Source organism: Trachinotus anak, unplaced genomic scaffold (assembly GCF_046630095.1).
Source record: "Trachinotus anak isolate AG129_WGS33_773 ecotype Australia unplaced genomic scaffold, CSIRO_AGI_Tana_v1 ptg000034l, whole genome shotgun sequence".
Taxonomy (NCBI): Eukaryota; Metazoa; Chordata; class Actinopteri; order Carangiformes; family Carangidae; genus Trachinotus; species Trachinotus anak.
In genome coordinates this window covers 372,619-390,438 of record NW_027273885.1, presented here as the reverse complement: position 1 = coordinate 390,438, position 17,820 = coordinate 372,619, and the positions used below count along the sequence as shown (strand labels likewise).

The following is a 17,820-nucleotide window of genomic DNA, read 5'->3' as shown; positions in this document are numbered from 1 at the left end:
TTTCAAAGGAGAATCAAATAATTCTGACTGTGTCATTGTGTTAAAACATCACCCAACCGTGTCCCTCCTTACGTCTCATGGAGCCAGGGTGAGCGAGCATCACCAGAGGAGGAGAGCGTCAGAGAGAGAGAGGAGGCGAGGAGCAGGATCAGACAGACCAAACCAGAATACCAGACATCCAGGAGAGCAGAAGGTGTTCACCTGTGACATGAGGAGGTTACTATTATTATGACCTCATTCATTCATTCATTCATTCAGTCAGTCAGTCAGTCAGTCAGTCAATGTTACAGGATGTCTCTTTTTTTCAAAATGATGTATGAAGGAGTTCATCCAGGGCCTCTCTCACCTGGTGAGTTTACAGTTTATTCATCACTACTTCATCTGGAAAACACTGATCACCTGATCAATCAATCAATCAATCAATCAATCATCATGACTACACTGACAACCGTCCTGTAACAAACCAGCCTGCAGGTCGTCAGTCAGCAGGTTATGACCCATAAGCTGAGTGAAGAATGAAGTTTGATGCTAAACTCAACGTTTCTTGTAGACTGGTTAGTAAACAGCTGCTAATGCTAATGTTAGCTTCATCCTCTCTTCCTGTCGCCTTAGTGTTTGCTTCCAGTAAAGTCTGAGTCTGTATAATCTGTATTTCTCTCATTTTTAAGCCTTTATTAACAGAACAGTGGAGAGTGACAGGAAATGGGACAGAGCAGCAAAGAGTCCGGCCGGCCGGGAGTCAAACCGGGGACTCGCCACAGCATCTGCGTCTCGTGGTTTGATTCCAACCACTCGCCATCAGGTCTTCCTTTCTTACTTCACCAGGAGCGAACACTGACTGTCGTTAAGATATTTGTTACGTGCCGGAGTAGTGTTTGTGTATGTGTGTATGTGTGTGTGTCTTTGGCCCCTCCCCTTTTCTCCAGCAGGTGAACCAGCACAGCTGTACCTGATTTGGCAATCAGAGCCTGGAGTATAAGGAGCATTGAGGAGGCCTAGTCAGGGCCAGTGGGTCAGGTGGCAGCGTGAGGCTGTGTGTGAGCTAGCGAGTGGTGATGGCTCTGATCGTTGTTATCGGCCAGTGGGCCAGTTTTTGTGTGTGCGCCAGATACTGTCTGTGTGTTACTCCCTGTGGCTGGGAGGGTGTTCTGTTCTAACTTATCGTTTCCTGTTTGTTGCCCTTTCTTTCTTTTCCAGGTTCTACCGGCTTCACCTGTTATCCGGAGCTCGTTTTGTGTTGCCGTAGAAGGATTTTCGTTAACTTCATTAGCATTTAATTTATAATAAATTGGCTTATTTGTGACCTTACTATTGTTTCCTAGTTATTCCTTCTCCCCGGTTTTATTTAACATTGTTACTCCCCACTCCCCTGGACCACTTGGGGACGTAACAATATTACAGTCAGTCACAACCACAGCGTAATGTTCACAGCTGCCTGTAGCTCAGCTCTGAGCAGCTGAGGTCGGTGACCTTGGGAAGTGCTGCTGTCAGACTCCTACAGGAGGGAAAATGTTGACCAGCTGGTGAAGCAGCTACAGTGGATGCTAACAGTTTCCCATTTGTGTCAGTGCATCACAGCTTTATGTGCATCTGTCTCTGTGCATCTCTGCTGCAAACATCAGCCTCACATGTCCCAGCTCCACAGACACTGACACACACTGACAGGCCTGAGTTACCGTCCAAGGCTGGTTCCACACTCCAGATAAAGTCACTGACTTCTTGTATATTCACAGTATCTGACATGAGTGTTTTGCTGCATTTCTCTGACTGCAGAGCTCAGAATGTCTGCAGTCCACTCAGCAGTCTGTGCTTCACCTCTGTCCTCTCCCCGTGGACACAGTCAGGTCTGAGAGCTGGTCTGGTGCTGGTCCCTCACTCCCTGCTCCTCCATAGAAAAGATGACATCTGCATCGACAAACAGGAAGTTCAGCACATCCCAGTTTGTGGAAACAACCTCCAGATGTTAACATCAGAGCGTCTTTAAGCTCCTCCAGTAGAAACAAGGCAGTGAGCCACACTCTCCAGACTCAAGGTCGAGGACAGACTGAAGCAGCATCATCATCATCATCATCATCATCATCATCATCATCATCATCATCATCATCATCAGTGTTTATGTCAGAAAATCATGGATTTAGATTTATACTAATTGTGGGCATGGCTTATACTGAGGGTTGATAGATATTATCTTAAAGGTCCATGTTTTATTTGAAGTGTTGATATTTATAAGAAGATTTCTGTAACTTTGTGCTTAACGACTCCTCTTCTGATTGGCTGACTGACCTGTTGTTACTCAGATCCTCTCTTCTGATTGGCTGACTGACCTGTTGTTACTAGAGCTCCAGAGAGAAGCCTGAGAGAGGAGATGTAAAACTACACTGAGATGGTTTTTGGTTCTTAAACCACAGATATATCTTCTGATGGAGATCAACACTTCAGATGAAACACTGGAGAAGATAAAATATGGAGCTTTAATAGAAAATAATCTCAAAATGCAACAACGTGCTGTCACCATAAAAAAACAGGCTGTTATCTCAGTGAAGATCGACTTCAGATTTTATCGTTGTGATAAACTATAAACTGCTCCACAGTTGCAGACCAGTTCTGCGTAATGTACATTTTTACTGCTTTAATGTAATAAATTCAACAATATAATCAAGATCTGCACCTCTTGAGAATTGCTCCAGACTCTGAGCCCCCCCAAGTCAAATCTGACTTTAACCCCTGGCACAAGCTTCTTCTCAGCCTCAGATCAGACAGTCTCTTCACCAGGCTGTTAATGTGACAAACAGAGGCTGCACACACAACAATCTGTCTACACTACAATACTCTGTCCTGTGCTTCACTTCAACAGTAACAACAGTCCCAGTCGCCTAAACCACAGGACGTCACGAAGCATCATCGCTCTGACAGCTCTGTAACACAAACATGTTCAAGGTTAAATGCACTTAATCTGGATGAGAAGATGTGAGCGTGCTTATGAATATATACTGGTCTGCTCCGATGATAACACTAAATTATTCAACATGTCATCTCCATAAATCGTTCTAATTACATCATGAGGACAGCATGTTGTAGTTAATGCAAGACTGAAATGAAATGTGCATCTGTTTAACCTTGGTGGCTCCTGCCTGTGTGTGTGTGTGTGTGTCAGTGTGTAGAAGACGAACCATAAAGCAGGTGCTGGTGGAGGGTTCCCCCATGAGACTCACCGCTATGACACCAGGTTAAAGAGTCACCTGGAGACTGAGGATCACAGCAGCTGGAGGCTCATCAAGGTGAACATCAGCAGTGACTGTTTCCTGTTCGCCACATCGCTTCAATTCTGATTCACAACGTTCTAATTTGATGTGATTCCTGATTCAATTTGATATTGATTGTTTTGAGATATTTCTGTTACAACACCAGTTTTGTTTGGATATGAATGCGATTCTCAGAGAACTGATGCTGCAGGTTGATCCTCTGACCTGCTGCATTATTAAAATTATTCATGTTTACATTAAAAATGGACCCAAAGCAGTTACATTAATGCTCTTTTAATGAAACACAACAGTCCAGACACATCTGAAGAAATAACAGGTCAGTAATGTGTTGACTGCAGAGGTGAACGACGCCCTGAGGTCCTGATTCAGATTCAGACTCAGAGAGGAGTCAGTCCCTTTGTCTCACCTGTCACCTGGTTGTTTCAGTCAATTATCTAATAAAAACTAAAGTTAACTTAGTAAACACCTCACTAAGTTTTCACTTTCAGGTACAGACACTGAATAAATTCAACTGTTAAGTGACCTCGTGATGAACAGTTAACACTGCTCCTGATACTGTGAGAGGAACTTCCTCATCTGACCTCATGGTTATTGAACACACACACACACACCTGTAGGTTACGTTATTTCTGTGGCTCAGTTTTATAAAAAGTCACGTCACATGACGTTATTTACATTAAATGTTTTGGTGGGTCTCCCAGCCTGTTTACCTTTGTACAGGAGGGAGTGCGCCGTCCTCACCTGAGGAACCAGGTAGATGAAGTGAAGCGCGGGAACCAGAGAGATGAAGCTGCCTCTGTGTCTGTGATCCGCAGTCAGTTCTGTGATCGAGATTTATCAGTGATCCCAGGTTGATAGATTGATATTTGGGACTGAACCCCGCACTATGATTGGTCAAACTCCTCTTATTCTTCTCTTGTTTTTTGGCAGACTACGCGCTGCTGCCTCCTGCAGTTACATGATACATTTGATTGACAGAACGTACCTGCTACGTAAAATGCGTCCAGGTTGGCAGGTTATTGTTACAGTCCACTCAGTGCTCCATGCTCATTCTAAGTAACTGTTCATGAGCGATGAAATCTTTTTATTTACATTTGAGTCGTTATTCCTCTGTTCTGAGACTTTTTTAATGAAGCTGAATAAATCGATCACTGATCAATCACCTGACATTTCATACTGATGACTGAGCTGTCACTGCTGAAGATGCTTCAGCTACATGTGGTTTATATCAACTGGTTGTTGTAGTGGCGGCCCGGTAGTCGAGTGGTTAGGGCGCGTACCATGTGTGACTCCCGATCGGTCTGACTCTTTCCTGCATGTCATTCCCCTCTCTCTACCCCCTTTCCTGTCAGTCTCCACTGATCTATCATAAAAAGGCACGAAAAAGCCCCCCCAAAAAACTGGTTGTTGTAAACGGCCTCAGCTGTGACTGTTTTCACCAACAGGTTAGACTCCACCTACGACGAACTGTGGGTGGTGGAATGAAGGTGGTGCACGTGTGCAGAGGTTTAAACAGAACCAGGTGAACCAGACGCCGTCTGCTCCAGGTCCCACTGTGATGTTCAGACATATTCTGTTCATTTAAAACAAAAAGAAAAATTGTTTGTTTTACACTTCTTCTTTCTCCTGCAGCTCATTTTCTCTTCGCAGCTCCACAGTCTGACAGCGGATAAGAAAACATTTACCTCTGGTGTTCGGTACAGGCAAACAGTGTGTTTGAACCAGCTTTGATTCATATTAAATACAACAGCATGTCAGATGTGCGAGACTATGCAATGCAATGTGTTATCACAAAGTATTGAACATGGCAGCCAGTGAGCGGCTGTGACGACGTTTCAGAGTAGATTTATCTCAGAATTCAGAACAGGTGACGTGGTAAGCAAGAACCTTTTTATTTTCTGCACTGAATTAAAAAAAAAGTAAAAAAGCACTCATGTTGTACACTCAGTTTCTGCAGATAGGGGACATGTTTTTGACACAGCCTAACGTCTCTGAACACAAACAGACCTGAACTGAACATTAGAAATTCATCCAAACATTCCTGATGAAACAAACGTACAAAAACATTCCCTCATTACCATAAAAACAAAATACAAAACATCTGCTTCAATGTCATGTCTGGACTTAATACTGTGCAAAATTCACCTAGAATATTGAAATGGCATTCATAATTAAAAAACAAGGCTAAAAGAATAAAAAGAACTTTGAGCAAAGAGTCAGTGGCAGAGGAGGAATGATGTGAAAACAGCTGACAGTCTCTGATCGTCCACATTCACATCAAACAGTCCAACAAAAAAAACTCAAAGGCAGTTCAGGATTGCAATTTCATATCTACATATCTGCATTTTAACAACCTAACTATACACTGTACAGAGATTTAAACACAAACGTACATCTTTTACAAACAGAAGAGGAGCTGCATGCCTGAGTGGATCAGGCAGATCATGGTTCAATACAGTGACAATCTGCAGCAGGCGGGCGTGCTGCGTCCTGGAGGCTGGAGATGAGGCCATTAGAGACACCGAGGGCTTCACTTGTGTCTGCAGACAAGGTGAAGACGGCACAAAGTGACAGGAAACAGTGGAATGTAATATGACTGCCCCACATGGCTTTTTGGAAATAATGTGTGACGTCAAGCACATGGAGGAGGAACAAATCAAATCTGGGCATGGACTACAGCAGAGAGCTGTCACGACCAGCCAAAACCAATCCACTAGTGCAACAAAGATAAAGCAATTCCACAAAGCAAAAGGGCTGAGAGCTGCTGCAGCTGATAGCATACATGTTTTAGGCCATAAATACTCAACTATCCTGTTATCAGAAGATAAATTATGTTCAGCTGTGGATATAATTCACATTATTCATATGACAATATAAAAATCCTCCATTACAATTAAGAGTGCAGCTAAATGGAGTTAAACAGTGTTAGTGCTCATTTAGACAGGAGCTGGACTGGAGTCACACATTATCTACTGACAGCAATTTATGGTTCATAATAACCTGAGGTCCGATCATCTTCAAACAGTTTTGAATATTAGAATTAGACATTAATCCCAGGACAATGGCCTTTAAAGATTAAATATAAATAATGGAGGTAACAGGCCTTAAAATACATCAGCAGCTAAAGCAGCTCTCGGCTTCCACACAAAACTTGGCCCAAAAAAAACAAAGATTGAGCAAGTCGCTGAGATGGTGTGGAGTGATGGGGGCTTGATATTTCTGGGAAAGGAGCAAGCACGTTCCACATGAAAACAAATAAATGACTTTTTGAATTGTAGCCGCAACATTGTTTCATACTTATTCATCTGTAAGGTCAAACTATTTTACAAAGTCTGTACAAGCTTGGAACACTACAAAGTTTACAAATCCAAGGAGGAAAAGGGGGAAACAGGGACTTGTGTCTCTTTTAGAAAGATGTGGTCCAATGATGGAGCCAAACAACACTCTCACTTTCATGATTGTCCCTTCTCTTATTTTAGATTTTCTCTACCTCCTTTGTAAATTTCAATCTCTTCTGGACTAGTCTTTCTCATTCACATTCTCTATCTCATTCTTCTCACATTACACATGACTCCCTACTGGAACAGGACAGCTCTGCATGGTGGGGGCAGTACTGACACAGTCTGTGGTTCTTGTTTCTGTAAAGCCTCACTCCTGTTTCTGGACAGAATTGCGGGGAGGACAGTACTTAAAACAAGTGAAATGTGGTTTTAACTTTGTGGTTTTGGGGTTAGTCTTACAGTTCGTGGTTGTAGCAGAACCTAGTGCTGCTGACACGTCTTCCCCTGTGATAACATCCACTTGTGCATCTCCTTCCATTGGCACTAATCTCCTGCTCCTTCTGGTCCATCCTACACTCCTCAGCATCCCTGTACTGGTCAACCAATCACACCTCAGTCTGTTGCTGTGAGTCAGTGATGATGGTCACACCTCGACGAAGCTCGTCCATACTGTCAAAGTCACTGCCATGTTCAGAGTCGTCCAGCCCGCAGGGGGCCGACATGTCTGAGGCTGATGATGCTCCAACAGACAGTCGCATGTTTAGTGACACAGAGTCATCAGTGTCTCCATTTCCCGGGGTAACCCCACAAGAGCTGAAGTCCCCATGAAGCGCCTCCCCGAGAGGCAGCTGGTGGGGAGGCAAGTACTGGCTGGGGTGGAAGTGTGGCCTGGCATGCTGACGCCCGGTGCTGCCGGAGCTCAAGGTGCTCTCCTTGGAGACTGGGGGGTTGGTGGGCAGTGGCGTGTAGGGCTCTGGGTAGTCCTCACCTGTGGGCAGCGGAGGTGGAAGCTGGTCTTGGCTCAAGAACTCTTCTTCATGGGGTGGGGGGTAGTCACTGTCGATGTCATAGCCCCCCAGGTAGTAGTCTGACTCCAGTTCACGGGTGCTTCCTCCAAGGCGGGGGGCTGAGCCTGCTACATTGCTGCCAGGACCTGCCTCATAGCCTGGCACCTCTTCAATGTCCGACAGCCTGGTGTTCGGCATCCAGTCTGAAGTGTCCCAGTGATATGCTGGACAGCAGAGGGGGAGATCAGATAAGTAACAATCTGCACTGTGAAAATCAACAGCCCCCATTTGGCTGCAACAACAAACCGATCTCCACAGCGCAGAACTGTGAAGCAGACATGCCTCGAGTAAGCAGCAGGCACACTCAACTCAGCAACATCAACAATACACAGGGGTGTTGAAGGTCGAGTACATGACAAGATCATGACAAAACCTGTACGGAAAACAAGTTAGGTCTTTGGAGGGTATGTGACATGCACAACAGGAGCCTGTGAGGGTTACAGCATGCTGAGATCATCATCAACACTTGCAGCCATGTTGAAGGGCTCAAAAAACACAGCAACATCTGATTCAGGATGTTAGAGGGATTCACCAAACAGCTGGGAGATTCTCCTGTTGGTCAGCGTAACAATACGCGATATGAATCATCTTTGTTGTCAGTGGGTTCTGGTTCTGATGCACCCTGCTACCACTTCAACACATGCAACATGAATACAATGATTAAGCCTGTGATTAATCACCAGAACACTGACAGGACTAGTCGTTCTAGTTTTACGTTTTTACAATAGCTCTGTCCCAATTCCCAATCACCAGCTTTCTCTTTTGGAGGCTGCATTCAAAGACCGAATGTGTCACAGCAACATGATCAGACACAAATGTGGTCTTCTTTTCCTGGGCAATGAAGGCTCCTATGAGCAGATCCTTCATGGCCCAACCTCTCCCAAGATTCATTGTGTGCTGGTTTCAGCTTAGTTCAACAGCTAAGGGTACAACTGTTTAAACCAAGGGCCTTAAAATCTCAAGTTTTTGTAGAAAAAAGTTAAGTGTTGTCAAAGTGAGCTGGGAGCTGGTAAGGTGGTATGAGTGGGCCGTCTCTTTTCAGTTCAGCCAAAGGGCCACACCTTTGTAGACTTCCGAAGGATGTGGCGCCTGAATTGGGACACAGGTAATGACAAAGTTTTGTTTTCCTATGAAGGCTTATGGGCGCGTCATTCTCCAAGGACGACAGGCCAGAAAATGTTCATGGGGCTGAAACTAATGATGCAAGGTCTGAATTTACAGCTAGGAAGCTGCGGTTAAATGATCCATGTAACTATTTTTCTATCATTATGCGTAAATGTCAGTCAGTGATAAACACGTAAAGACTGCCAGCAACACCCAATGGTATATACCTGGCTCCCATTATGTCTGTCTGTCTATGTACCAGTTATAAATGATGATTTTCTGATGTTGCAAGTTGATGAAGACTGACCCAAGGCAGCAATAAACTCATGATTCATGCACATCATACATTACAATACATTTTTGTCTATCTTTGTTGGCCATATGGAAAGGAAGAGCCATCTTGACCCGTGTTCTGTCTTGAAACCTATTATGAGAACAGTATACTAAAGTACTGAGCACTGACGCAAATGATCCACTGACAGTGCATCAATGATGATTTGCATCACTAAGGTTCGGCTGACCAAGAAGACAATCTACCAAGAGTTCTGTGGATTAACTGAATCGAGTTTTTCATTTCAGAGCACAGTGAGTGAAGTTAAAACAAAAGCGATGACAAATCAAAAAGCATCAAAGAAGAAGAAAACAAACTATCTAAAGACTGAGGTTGTGAAAACTTCATCAAGCAACAACTGGTACAACACCATCACTGGGCTGGAGGTAAAAATCCAAACAAAGCAGCATGGTGGGATGCAGTCAGGTGAGAGGTGGCAGGCAAAGGGGGTGAGGGGGTGGGGCATCAAATCACACATACGTCCACAAAGCTCTGACTGGGGAAGGGAATTTCATAGTATGGAGGTATGAAAGCACAGATGGGGGTACACAGGTAGAAAGAGAGGGGGGATAGACAAAATAATTTCAGTCAGGACAAACAAGCTTTGAGATTTTACTGTTCTCACAGACTGTATCTGGGGTCATGACTGCAGACCTGACAGATGGCTGAGGGTTTCAGGTTCAGGAGCTAAGAGTGTTGCTCTAAAGCTGCAGCCAATTTGATGCTAATTAGCAGAAAGAGGAGCAGTAGCTTTAGGTGTAAAGGTTCCTGTTTTCTTTAAATAAAGTTATGTTTACATTCAGTGTGAGTTACTGAAGCTCATTGTGTGGATCCTTGAGGTCTAACAAATGTATTGAACGATTGTTCTTCCTCAAAAACATTAGCAAACCTGTTTCTTTAATTATTGAACCCTGCATTGTTTACATCCATGTTTAGGAACTATCAGTCTTCTTTTCTGCCTTTTGTTGGCGCATTACTGTGTTTCTTGATGCAACACTGCCACACGTCAACCAATGGAAGAGTGACATCGTCCACATGTACATGCAGAACAAAAACTATAAAGTAGTAATGGAAGCTTGGTGATGTAGTGACTACTCCTACGGCTAGTTGATAAACTATTGGACCTGGAGAGCCAACTGCTAACATGCTAATCCTTGTCACAACAGCTGTGCAAGCTAGCAGGCTGCTAACTGCTAGCTGAGACTCAGCCTACAACGACCCTCCTTGGCTGCTAGTTGACACAGTTTGATTGACACAATCAAACTTGAACTAGCTAATTTACACTGATTTATTTTGCTTGTGCGACTGGATCCACAGAGTCCAACACGACCACATCATGTTTAGGTAGCTCTGTGGCTGACAGAGACAATCACACACACTCTACTGCATTAATCAGTGGGAAGTAGGACCAGCCCGACAGAGATAATTTGTTGGTTTTGGTTTATTGTTATAACGGTTACTGTTTTCAGTGGAGACATTTCAGGTTAGTGGAAGAAATGACTGAAGAAGGGGAGAGTCTTCCTGACTGATCTGATCATTTTGCTCCAGAGGTGGATCATAGTAGCTTGAATACTAATCAGCATAATGTGTCAGCTATAAAACAAACTAGCACTTTAAAATATCTGAATACATCTATGATTAATACAAAGAACAATTAAAGTTATTTTGTCTACTCCCTGCAGACAGACAGACAGACAGATAGACAGATAGATAGATAGATAGATAGATAGATAGATAGATAGATAGATAGATAGATAGGGGTGGGGTGGAGGAGGAGGAGTGGCTGGTAGTCACCTCTGTTGTAGGTTTGACCTTGGTCCATGACTGACACTGTCAGATGGAAGAACAACACAGAGGCCTTCAGCATTGGACTGTGAGTGTCTGCTGGTTTAAATACAGTCTTACAGGACAGAAGGAATCAGGTGCAGGTCATGTGGTCTATCTGTAATTCTACCAGTGTGAAAGTCTTGATATTTAAAGCTCCATATTTTATCTTCTTCTGTGTTTTATCTGAAGTGTTGATCTCCATCAGAAGATATATTTGTGGTTTTAAGAACCAAAAACCATCTCAGCGTAGTTTTACATCTCCTCTCTCAGGCTTCTCTCTGGAGCTCTGGTAACAACAGGTCAGTGAGCCAATCAGAGGCTCATGGTTAGCCATCACTGCTCTATGAAAAATACCCCGAGAGCTGAGATCCAATGGCACAGAAGCTAACCTACTGAAAGATCCAGTATTTAACACACAGTATAGTGTAGAGTGTGTTCAGTTTAGGTGGTGTATGTAACTGAGGAGAAGAGATAGTGAGATAGGAGAGACATGGAGGAGTGAGAGCAGAGACACAAAGGGGATGAGACATGGTACCTTCACTCTCGATTGTGTCGACTGCATCATTGACCAGTCGAATGACAGTCACTATGGAGGCTTGTGGAGGGAGAGAAGGAGGAGATAAGTTTTGAAACACAGTCATTCAAAGTGAAATATGCTCATCATGGTGTTGGTCAGGGGCTGCAGAGAGGACGGCCTGGTCTGCCTCTGACACTGTCAAGGCTTCTCACTGGGTTTGATGTTTGGGGGCAATTTGCTCACAGTGTTGTTAATATATCTGGAGGTCGATTACACTGCGAAACAAATAAAATCAACTTCACAAATGCAGAGAAAGCCATGTGAGAACAGAACAATGTCAAAGCAAAAAAAAAAACCATTAACTCAAACACTTGTGCTGCTCTGTCACTGAGGTGCAGACACGTTCTCATCTGGTGTCAGATTTTCACAGTGGAATGACAGCGACAGCAGTGTTAACATGGCCGAGGCAAAATCCACTTAATTAATCAACAGATGATTAGGGGCAAAAAAAGCAGAGGTTTCTGGATTATGATCATTCTGAAAAAAAAAACAATGAATCTCATGGATTGCAAATAAAATGTAGTGAGACCAGCACAAAGCAATGGAAATTAAACAAAACCAAAGACAGAGCTCCAGCACAAAGAGCACAACCACCAACACCATGCTGTGAAGCTCAAAGCCCTGTGGTCTCTCTGAGGACGCCGACAGTGATGCTGCTGAGGATCAGGATCAGGAAACCACAGCAGAGAGAGAGACAGGTGTACGGCACAGCAGACGTCCTCAGCTGGACTGGAGGTGAGGACACTGCTGGAGAATCTAACACAACTGTGACCCCCTAAGAAAATCACAGAGTCTGACTGGAGCTCATTAAATCACTCCGTCTGTCCTCTGGGACACTGATGAGGAGAACATGAGGCTCGTCCTCTGGGAACAATGAATATCCACAGTTAAGTTTACATGAATTAAGTCTTTACTGCTGGTCTGACTCAGTCTGTGTCCTTTCTACACGTCCACCATCACGGCTCTAACACTTTAACCAGTTTGGTCCAGAGACAAGTGAACGCAGCATCAGTTAGCGGTGATGGTGGAGAACAGCAAATATGACGTCATGGACAGAGACCTGAAGACCTGAGGCCAGTTCCACAAAACACCTTAAGTTAAGATTTTCTTTTTTTCTATTTTACTGTTCACTGAAGTATTTAAGGTTTTCTCCTTATCTTAGACTTACACTTAAGGATTCACTCAACAGACAGTCTCCAAGGAAACAGTAGAATTTTACTGCTGTAAATTACTGAACTTTTTTCCTTAACTAAGGAAACCTTTTAAGATTCTGTGAAACACCCTCAGCTAAGGAGAAAAAAAACCTTAAGTGTCATACTTAAGCAGAAATCTTGAGGTGTTTTGTGCAGCCAGGCCCTGGTCCTGGACTCCTGTGGGCCGGTCTTCTCGGGAGCCCTGAGTCCATGGTCGTCCCAGGAGACTCTGGTAGTTCATCAGTCACACTAACGTCTTCAGAGCATTTTTAAAACTTGTTCAAACAATTTCTCCAATAAAAACCTGTCTCTGTATCTGAACTGCAGCAGTGACCTCCAAACGTTTTCTCACTGGTTTTCTGTGGATCCTGATGAACAGCCTCTTCAGACAGAGACACTGAGTGTAACCACAGAACAAACAGGAAGCAGCATTTCAAAATAAAAGCCCTGACGCTGTGCAGAGCTGTGTCTGAGTTGTGTCTCACCGTTGTCATCACAGGAGTCAGACTGGAAGGAGCTCAGTGACTGGACCTCAGAGTTACTGCCTTTGTTGCTCCCTGAGAAACACGTCACCTCTTCTGCCATGTCCACCATCTTACCTGTGGGGAGAGGTCAAAGGTCAGAGGTCAGGTTCCTAAAGCTGTCACTGTGTGTGATATGAAGAACAGTATTTATTATTCTGTACGATCAGCAGAGAGAAGAAGTGACGGAGAGACACACACCCTGACACACACACCCTCACACACACACACAGACACACACACATACACACACCCTGACACACACACACACACACACACACACACACACACACAGACACACACACCCTGACACACACACCCCCTCACACATACACACACACTCTCTCTCTCACACACACACACACACACACACACACACACACACACACACACACACACACACACACACACCCCCCGCCTCCTCACCCTCATCACTGTCCCAGGGGCTCTTGCGGATGGAGTCACAGTCTGAGCGACAGGGCGACACCGGCGGCAGGTTGGGGGCCACGCTGCAGATCACCACCCCCCTCCTGGTGGTTCCTGACAGGATCCTCGGGGACTCCGGGTGGAAGGTGCTCATCTCTGTGTGCTCCACGCTGCGCCCGTCCACCATCTTCTCCAGTGTGGAGCGGGGGTCTCCTTGGAAACAGGGCGTGTATGCCATGGGCCTCACGGGGACCTGCGGGGGTCCCATCATCCCGCCCCCTCCCACCATGGTGGGCCCCAGCCCTGGCTCTGAGTACAGGTTGAGGGGGTCTCCTGGCGTGCAGTGCAGGGTCTTAAACTGGACGCCGTTGGCCTTGTTGAGGAGTGCCGCTGTGGCAGGGTCCTGGACCAGGGACAGGTTGTTCCTCGAGTAGTTCTTCTGGAAAACCTTCTTGCGGAAAGCGATGAAGAGGATGATGAGGGTGATGATGACAAACAGCACCACGGCGATGCCGATCAGCTCCTCTTTGCCGACCACGGCGTGGCCCGCCTGCATGTTGGGGACGACGACAGGCCGCAGGCCGCAGCGCTGGCCCACGAAGCCAGCGGTGCAGTTACAGTAGAAAGAGCCATGAGTGTTGACGCAGATGCCGCCGTTCTCACACTCCCCCTCTGGATTACTGCGGTCGCATTCGTTCACGTCCTCCTCACACCTGCAGGAGGAACAGGGGAGAGCTCAGAGACCTGGTCCCTGGTGGGTCAGAGGAAGACCTGGTCTGAAGCCCGGTTCTGTTGGAGGTTTCTTCCTGTTAAAAGGGAGTTTTTCCTCCCCCCCGTCGCCAAGTGCTTGCTCTTTGTGGGAACTGTTGGGTTTTTTCTCTGTAACAAAGTCAGGTCTCGACCTGACCCTGTAAAGTGCCTTGAGATAATGTATATTATGATTTGGCGCTATACAAATAAAATTGAATTGAATTGAATTGAAGATGCTGTGAGTAGAACATGAACAGGCTCAGTGCAGCTCACTGGTGGAAGCTGCACAGGAAACACTTCAGAAAATGTTTAGTTCTTGATTCTGGATCCTGTTATCTTGGACTTTGTCAAATGTGTTTCGGATCTGGATTAAGGTTAATCAGGACAATACTGTTAGACTGGAGTGAGATGGTTTTCAACCTTAAAGGTGAAACTGAATTTTAAAGTTTTAATTGGTCTGTGCAAAGATTACCAACAAGCTGGGAACTGCCCCGGGGCAACAGTCGTCCAGAGGCTGGGGCTACTGTCAGCGGACATGGTTGTGCAGTTTAAATCTTCATCATTTAGTTTTTACGTCCTAATTAAAGTTGTGTTGAATCAAAGGAGCACAAACTGGTCAGATCATGAAGGTCAGAGATGGACACAGGAAGCAACAATAAGTGAACAAAGGTCAAAGGTCAACAGATGAGCCAGAGTTGTACTGTTGGGATAGGGATAGTTGTATAGTAGTGATGCAGGAGGATGATGATGATAATTCATTATAAAACTTCTTCAAATCTGAATTCATAAAAAATATGTGTGTGTGTGTGTGTGTTTTTTTCTCTGCATCTGGAAAATGTGACAAACAGGATCTAATGTTGCGTTTGAGGAAGCTGGGAAACAGAGGCCACTGTGCTGAATTGTAATTCATTACTGCCCCCCTGTGGCTGTGAGCAGCACTTACATGTTCTTCAAGAACCTGTGTCACCTGGAGAACAGTGAGAACAGTGTCAGGAACCCTACCTGAGGCTCAGCAGGTGTGAGGTCACAGTTGATTTGTAACAACAACATCACCTGAGCTGCGTCACAACCCTGTGACCCTCACTGATGCAGCCCCCCCCTCACAGTTACCTGCTCGACAGAGAATCAGTGTTTACCTGTGAAGTGACATCACCTCTGTGCTTCACATCAAACTCTGACTTCTGTGGAGAGTTTGACTTTGTCCCTGAGCTGGAAACACAAGGTTCTATAAAGAGTGTGAGTAAGTTCTGTGACATCACTGTTGCTACAAACGTGTTTTGATCATGATGGAGTCAGACACAGTCCACAGCTGTGAGGGGTCACATCAGGACCCTCACCTCACAGCTGTGGCTCCAGTCTCATCATGTGATTTCATTTCATCACAACCTGAGTGACAGGTACACAGAGAGGTCGACTGACACAGTCTTCATTAAAACTTCTAAACTTTTTTTAAATAATTTCAGTCCCTCAGGGCTTCAGTACATTTAGTCAAAAACAGAGGATGTTAATAGGATTTCACTTACATTCAAATAAAGAACTGCAGTGTTTCCCTGTAATATGCCACAGAACACACAGTCTGCAGATGTACTTCCTCCACAGAAACTAGTTCCACACTCACTCAGTCTACACTCCATCACCTCTGAGGACTAATAAAACAAAGACTGTCTCCATGGAGGGAAACTGCCAGGATGTGGGTGAACTGGCCCTTTAAGGCGTCAGCTCAGGTGTGTGTTTGGACTCGACTCACGTCAGACCCTTGAAGCCCCTCCTACAGCTGCAGAGGAAGGCGTTGCCGATGGGTTTGCACACGCCGCTGTTCTGACACGGGTTGGGAACGCACGCCGTTATCTCCATCTCACAGCGCCCTCCGGTGTACTGGGGGTTACAACTGCAGGAGAACCCTGGTAGTCAGAGAGGGAGGAGGAGGAAGAGGAGGAGGAAGAGGAGGGAGAGGAGGAGGAGGAAGAGGAGGGAGAGGAGGAAGAAGAGGAGGAAGAGGAGGAGGAAGAGGAGGCAGAGGAGGAGGAGGAAGAGGAGGGAGAGGAGGAGGAAGAGGAGGAGGAAGAGGAGGCAGAGGAGGAGGAGGAAGAGGAGGGAGAGGAGGAGGAAGAGGAGGAAGAGGAGGAGGAAGAGGAGGCAGAGGAGGAGGAGGAAGAGGAGGGAGAGGAGGAGGAAGAGGAGGAGGAAGAGGAGGCAGAGGAGGAGGAGGAGGAAAAAGAGGAGGAAGAGGAGGAAGCTTCATGAAATATTCAGAGCGGTCGGTCTTGGCATAAGCACACACAGCATAATGAAGACACACACAGACACACACACACACACACACTGACATGTCATTAGACACACAACCTTTCTGCAGCGCTGTGTAAATGACAACAGTGGCTGCAACAATTCCCAGGATGCTTTGCTCATTAAAGTGTAAATGAGGAACATGTGGCGTCTTACAGCAGCCAACTCAGGATGAATGATCAAAGCTTCATTATTGATCACTGTTGTGTATGTGTAAAGCAAAAAGACTTTAACTTAAGACACACACACACACACACACACACACACACACACAGACACACACACACACACACACAGACAGACACACACACACACAGTCAGACACACACAGACAGACACACAGACAGACACACACACACACACACACACACACAGACACACAGACAGACACACAGTAAGACACACACAGACACACACACACACAGACACACACACACACAGACACACACACACACACACACAGACAGACAGACACACACACACACACACACACACACACACACACAGACACACACACACACACAGACACACACACACACAGACACACACACAGACACACAGACACACACACAGACGCACACACAGACACACACACAGACAGACATACACACACACAGACAGACACACACACACACACACACACACACACACAGACAGACACACAGACAGACACACAGACACACACACACAGACAGACAGACACACACACAGACAGACACACACACAGACAGACACACAGACAGACAGACACACACACACACACACAGACAGACACACACACACAGACACAGACAGACACACACACACAGACACACACACACAGACACACACACACACATAGACACACACAGACACACACACACAGACACACACACACACAGACACACACACACACACACACACACACACACACACACACACACAGACAGACACACACACACATACACACAGACACACACACACAGACAGACACACACACACATACACACAGACACACACAGAGACAGACACACACACACAAACACACAGACACACACAGACACACACACAGACACACAGACACACACACACACAGACAGACACACAGACAGACACAGACAGACACACACACACACAGACAGACACACACACACACACACACACACAGACACACACACAAAATAGATCCCAACCTTTTTCCTCTTTTCAGTAACA

General features: G+C 45.5%; 1 protein-coding gene across 7 annotated transcripts in view; it reads right to left on the bottom strand.

The window, feature by feature from the left end:
* Positions 1 to 5,131: 5,131 nt before the first annotated feature.
* The window catches only part of fat3a (FAT atypical cadherin 3a), a 111,806-nt gene continuing 99,117 nt past the window's right edge, over positions 5,132 to 17,820 (bottom strand). For 4 of the 7 annotated variants that reach the window (XM_071471552.1, XM_071471546.1, XM_071471547.1 and 1 more), the window contains 6 exons: positions 16,088 to 16,241; positions 13,591 to 14,303; positions 13,129 to 13,242; positions 11,409 to 11,468; positions 10,841 to 10,876; positions 5,132 to 7,775 (listed from right to left, as the gene is read on the bottom strand). In XM_071471552.1, coding sequence (XP_071327653.1) covers positions 7,150 to 7,775; positions 10,841 to 10,876; positions 11,409 to 11,468; positions 13,129 to 13,242; positions 13,591 to 14,303; positions 16,088 to 16,241 — 1,703 coding nt within the window. In that variant the 3' untranslated portion in view covers positions 5,132 to 7,149. The remainder of the gene's footprint in view (positions 7,776 to 10,840; positions 10,877 to 11,408; positions 11,469 to 13,128; positions 13,243 to 13,590; positions 14,304 to 16,087; positions 16,242 to 17,820) is intronic. The other 3 variants (XM_071471551.1, XM_071471550.1, XM_071471549.1) reach the window with 2 other exon arrangements.